The sequence below is a fragment of the Oratosquilla oratoria genome, chromosome 7 (assembly GCF_046742065.1).
Source record: "Oratosquilla oratoria isolate Oo_2021 chromosome 7, ASM4674206v1, whole genome shotgun sequence".
NCBI lineage: Eukaryota > Metazoa > Arthropoda > Malacostraca > Stomatopoda > Squillidae > Oratosquilla > Oratosquilla oratoria.
The window spans coordinates 52423295-52429727 of NC_134783.1; the positions used below are offsets into that span (position 1 = coordinate 52423295).

General features: G+C 36.6%; 1 protein-coding gene across 2 annotated transcripts in view; it reads left to right on the forward strand.

Moving 5' to 3' along the window:
- The first annotated feature begins 2176 nt into the window (after window positions 1–2176).
- LOC143027158 (uncharacterized) overlaps window positions 2177–6433 on the forward strand; it is a 34579-nt gene continuing 30322 nt past the window's right edge. The window contains exons 1-4 of one of the 2 annotated variants that reach the window (XM_076188244.1): window positions 2179–2376; window positions 2872–3385; window positions 4847–4986; window positions 5878–5992. In XM_076188244.1, the coding sequence (XP_076044359.1) occupies window positions 2899–3385; window positions 4847–4986; window positions 5878–5992 (742 nt within the window). In that variant the 5' untranslated portion in view covers window positions 2179–2376; window positions 2872–2898. Of the gene's footprint in view, window positions 3386–4846; window positions 4987–5877; window positions 5993–6433 lie in introns of both variants that reach the window. The other variant, XM_076188245.1, reaches the window with a different exon arrangement.

Below are 6433 nucleotides of genomic sequence, written 5' to 3' on the forward strand. Positions count from 1 at the left end.
CCAACATATATATATATATAAATATACATATATATATATACATATATATATATATATATATATATATATATATATATATATATATGTGTGTGTGTGTGTGTGTGTGTGTGTGTGTGTGTGTGTGTGTGTGTGTGTGTGTGTATGTATGTATATTTATATATGTATATATACATTGGGGATTGACCAGGTCGTTCCTTTTAACGGTCAACTGATTAGTATAACGGTATCGCTCATGCCTCGTGATAAGAAGTCGCTTATGCAAGAGTTCGAATCATAATGATGCTTATTTCAACACACACACACGCACACACACACACACACACACACACACACACACACACACACACACACACACACACACACACACACACACACACACACACACACACACACACACACACACACACACACACACACACACACACACACACACACACACACACACACACATATATATATATATATACATAATTACACATATATATGTATGTATACCTATTTTGCATATATTATATATATATATATATATATATATATATATATATATATATATATATATAGTGCATTTCTCAAGATATACTCGGCGAAATAATGCTACCATATAGCTGAATGTGAAAATCTTGGTAAACATAAATTAAATTTCATTAGAAAATTAGATAATCTTGACAAATACTCAACTTGATATAACTGATAGAAGATCCTGGTTTCTAATGGCTAGTTAATCAACTTTAAACACAGAAAATAAATAAATCTTACTATGATAAATTAGCTTCTGTCTGTCTGTTTGTTTGTTTGTTCACGAACTCCTCCTAGGGTTTTGGAGATAGACCCCCATAACCATATATATTCTGGTACCCTATCACTCCAGGTACTTAGATAACTATTTCATTTCCAAAAAATATATATATATTTTGATTAGGGTTAAGGGTTAAATTCTATGGTGGGGTAACACGCCACTACTGTAGTCTCCCCTTAGCTCGCGTAGCATTTTTGTGACATAAGAATTAATATGAATAAATAAATCATTGTATGTGTCTATTAATATTATCTATATTTCTGAAATTAATGTTGCCACAAACCATGATAGCTTTTGCAAGAAGAAAGCATGTAAATATAAAATTATTGTATGATTTTACCAAATATAAAAATATTTGTTATTTCTATTTAATCTTATTGTAGGCGGAAATAGATTATTCACAAACTCCTAGGTTTTTGCAGATAAATCTCATATAAGCATATATATTCTGAAGGTAAATAAACGAGATACATTTCTTCACCTTTTAGCTATAGACATTCATTATCAATCCACACATACACACATGCACATACACACGCAGGCAAAAGAATGTGTACATATATTTGTTTGTGTATACATGTATTTTCAAACCAGAGTTTCCCAACCTTCGAGGGGGGAGCACACCTGGGAGGGGGAGTGTTTAAACCTATATTTCATTTCCAAAAAAAAAAATATTTTGGTTAGGGTTAAGGGTAGTTAGGTGGGTTATGGTTAGGTTAGGGATTATTCACGAATTCGCAGCAACGCGCGGGTAATTTGGCTAGTATATTTATAAAAATTGTAAAGAAACAGATAAATAGATATATAAAACGAATAAATGAATATATAAAAGTTAGTAAATGATTAGAGAAATATAAATATAAAATGAATAAATGAATAAATCAAATATATGAGTATCTTCAATATCAATCGTCTTCTTTTTCCAAATTTCTTCACGTTTTATAATTTTAAATTTTGATGCGATAGGATGACATAATCGTATTCAAGCACTGGAGAATAAAGGATTAGATTCAGAAAGGTGACAAACTGAAGAGGTTTACGCCAGGATCTGCTCTTAATCTAATTTTTGTAAAGACAAAGAGATACATGTCTTTGTCATGAGATCAAAGTTCGTAGGTTTCAAAATCAGGTGTCAGGGGATGAGGGGCGGTGACGTCATGTCGTTGTTTCATCGTAAATCTGTCCCATCAACTGCCAGATATTTTTATTCAACCACATGAAACTCCACGAGGAACGTATGATATCGACACCGATTCACCGAAATGTTAATGAATTACATCGAAAATGACTGCAATTGAGTCAAATTAAACCTTGCAATATGTCAACCAAAGATAACGAATTCTATCATATCTTTTGTGTTGATGTATAATCACACTAGGGGCGTAGACTTTGCTGATTAACTCCTGGGTTGGCCACATATTTCTTAGTGCCATTGGCACCCCAGACTCATTTTTGTAGTGGAGTAGAGAAGTTCCTCTAAAGGTTAAGAAGAAGAGGAAGAGGAAGAAGATGAAGTAGAAAGGATAATATAACCTCTCGTATCCTAATTGGAGAGTGTTTATGTGCAGTGTGCTCGTAAAGTAATAGTGAGATGAATATTTCTATAATTCTTATAAACTCTTAAATTTGTTCGTGATTTTTCGTGTAATGTGAAAATGTTTAGTTATGGGTTGCAGTGTCTAGTGCTGTGATGTTGAACCTCTCTACGCACTGAAAAAACAACAACAAATGAACGATACGTTGACAAAGGATGATATGTGATTTTTCGTGTAATGTGAAACTGTTTAGTTATGGGTTGCAGTGTCTAGTGCCGTGATGTTTAACCTCTACATACTGAAAAAAAAAACAGGAAATGGACGATACGTTGGCAAAGATGATAAGCTATGCCTGGATGAGCGCATAAACACAAAAGACGCAGATATCATACCAGATTAAAAAGTTTCAATATGTCTGAAGTTGTCTTCAGATTAGGTGAAGTAAACTTAAGGAGAAACGCACTTGTCAAGATATTTTTGCCTTGTTATTGTGTACATAGATCTAGAAACTAAAAAACGAAGCAATTTTTTGTTTTTAAGCGTAAGACTAGTGAGGAAACAGTGATAATGATAATGGATAAGGGATCGGATTGTTCCATTACCTGCTCCATCTCCATCCTTCTCGTAGTCATCTTTACCCTATGTTTTCCTGAAGAAGTCAACAGCCAGACAAGATGGAGAGAGAATGTATCTATTCAGGTGACAAACTCATTCTTGAAACAGACTAATGAACCCAAAATAACTAGAATAGGTTCTGTTTATTTTCACGAAGACGGAAAACGCTATGGAAGTCCAAATGATAACGACACAAATACGATGAACAATGAAGAATCATTGTCAGAACATCGTCGTCCTTTGACAGCGACTTATGACGTCATGTCGGCCAAATCTGAGTATGATGAGTTGCCGTTTGTCGCAACTGAAGACGAACTGATAACAGAAGAAACGTCTTCTTCGGTAACAGCCTCTGTGTTTACAACCCCTCAAACTTATGGATCTACAAGCTCGGAAACTAATTATCGATGTATGAAAGGACTAAACCTTAATTGTGGCTGTAAGTATTTCTTGGTTCAATAAATTCCTTTCACAGTTTTACAAGACTAGATAATACAGACATATCAGGAAACCATTAGGATTTTAGGAACAAATACAATAATGTTAGAAAGTTGAAATACTGCTAATTGATATAATTTTCCCAAATGATTTACGATATTTTCAATAATATCTCCATTAGTGTCTCTTCTACATCTACGATGTGTGTGAAACCTTTCTCAAGATATGGGAAAGTAGATGTATCATTTGCTATTCTTTCCTATAGAAGAGCTTGCTTTTTTTCTCGTCATAAATTCCTTTCCTTACCCTTAAGTCCTCGGCTTTCGCAAAATTTACCTATTTCAATCCTTGATAATGGAAATTTTGCAAAGTGGTTTCTCTAGGTTCATTTGCTGTCTTCTGCCAGCCAGAGAGCCCAGCATTTCCAAATTTCCTCTTTTCTATAATTTTCAAAAACAACTAAATCTACAAATACGCTATGATAACTCCTACCTCCACCCAACGATCCGTGCAGTCTGCCTGTATAGAAGTTAATGAGTAGTTAACTGTTGTCTCGACTGTCTCAAAGTAGAGAACCCGCAACCCCATAGAGGCTGGCAACGATCCTCGGAGCCTTCCACAGATCTCTCTAGCAAGAAGCATTGGACTGTTACCTGTATTGTGTGAGTGTAGGACTGTTTTTATACCATCTTAAAGAAGTAGATGAAGGGGATTTGTCGCCGGTTGTTAGCTGTGAAAAAGTATAAGAAATACAGTTGATATTGACAGAAAGAGATCTTGAGACCATTCCGGGTACCAAGCGTCATCCTCTCAGGGCTGCACCTCCTGAAGGGGTTTGCAGGTTTTGAAAATGGGCAGCTTCGTGTCCATCATCCAGGACCACCATAATCAGGTCCCTGTGTAGAGGTTTTTAATGGGCATAGAGTTAAGCGTATTCATACTCTCTCTATTCTGTTGGTTATCAGGCCGGACGGCCCTTCACCGCTTTCACTATGCCTCTCCAGATGGTTCTATCCTCTGCCAATTCCTCCCACTCCTCTCTTGGTGCCACACTCTCCACGTCCTTCCTTACTCCACCCAGCTACCTGTACCTGGGTCTCTCTAATGGTCGTCTGCCCTCTACTCCTCCTTCCATCACCTTCCTTGGTAGTCTGTCTGCCTCCATTCGGACGCAGTGTCCAGCCCACCTTGATCTTGTTCTCCGTACTTTATCCTGAATGTACGGTTGTCCGGTCTGATCTCTAATTTTCCTGTTATGTCTTCGTCTCCATTTCCCTTCTTCTTCATCATATACTGGGCCGAATATTCTTCTCAGGATATTTTAAAAAATTTCCAGTCTCTTCTCCCTTTCTTTTGTCAGTGTCCATGTCTCACATCCGTACAGGACTGTTGGTTTTATTACAATATTCATAAATACATGAATATCTTAATAGTTCAATGAGTAGAGAACTCTTTGTTTCAGTCGTCGCCCCAAGTGAGGTTTTGGTCCAGACGAATTCCTCCTTTGAGGTTTTGTGTTTCCTGAATCCAGACAAGGACCTCAAGGCCGAGAACTCCTACTTTAGCAGAAACACCAACAGGAATCCAGACATTCCTATAGAGGTGACTCCTGGATATGTATGAAACATATAATGAAAAAACATATATACCGGGATGTGCTATATTTACCATGGTCTTGAATCACGTGTTGGACTCATGATCGACAGCAATTTCCCTCCCGTAAGAGAGCTCAGGGCTCATATATGACCGATCTATGGGTAATGCTGTGACCTTACACGCACGCACACCCTAACTCCCCGCTTATGAGAGCTGGAGTAACGACTCCCAGCGCAGCGATACTGAAATTATTTCAACCCTGGGCGGGATTCGAACACGGACCTCCGTAGTGGCAGTCGGGAGCTCTAACCACCGCGCCACGAGTGGCGTTATGCTTAACAATGTATGAAAGCAAATGAACACTCGAACCCAAACCCGTGTATTTTTCAATATCGTTTTTATTTATGGTTAGCCTTCTCACATTTTTATCATATTTTATCTTAATTTATTTAGTTTTATTTTATTTCATTTTATTTAAACGTTCAAATATAATCTTATTATTGAATACAAAAGGATTTCATGAAGTAGGGGTTAGCGTCTCGGATTCAAATGTAGCAGTGCCGAGTTCGCACCGCACACATAACTACAAATCCTTACTATAATATAATGCTACTAACCATTACTAGCCCCCTTAAGAAATGAACTGGGCTGTTGTGTGTGTGTGTGTGTGTGTGTGTGTGTGTGTGTGTGTGTGTGTGTGTGTGTGTGTGTGTGTGTGTGTGTGTGTGTGTGTGTGTGTGTGTGTGTGTGTGTGTGTGTGTGTGTGTGTGTGTGTGTGTATGACCCGTGAACTCACGTCTGGCAGGTAACAGCTACAGATCACGAGTCCATCATATGATCCATGACCTCGGTGTATCACATATGACTTCGAAACTCCTTCCCTTTTCCTTTTAACAGATCGTAAACGATACGGTGATTCGAACTAATGTGACGGCGAAGGATCAGGAGGACTATCCTCTCTATTGTGTTCACGAAGGACAATTTGTCTGCGTGACCTCTGTCACAGTTTCAGGTAGGTCATCAGCTACGACCTGAGGTCATAGCTATGACCCGAGGTCATTCTCTATGGAAAAGTAGTCTTTGTTTCCCAATATGTGACATGTTCTTCTAAAAATGAATAAATAGAAAAGTAGAAGTAAATGAATTAATCAGAAAAATAGAATAAAATTAATAGATAATAAACGAATAGATAAATAAGATGATAATAATAGATAAATAAAATAATGATGAATAAATCAAACAATAATGAATTTATGAGATGTGAAAAATAGTAACAATTGAATAAGTATACAAATTAATAAAAAAGACAAATGATTAAATAAGTTAATGAATAACTACATGAAAAATACTCGTGTTGGCAATTTAATCATTTTCATTCTTTTCTTATTCTTGTCCTTATTCCATTCTTATTCTATTTTATTCTATTTCATCTTATTTTATTCTATTCATTATA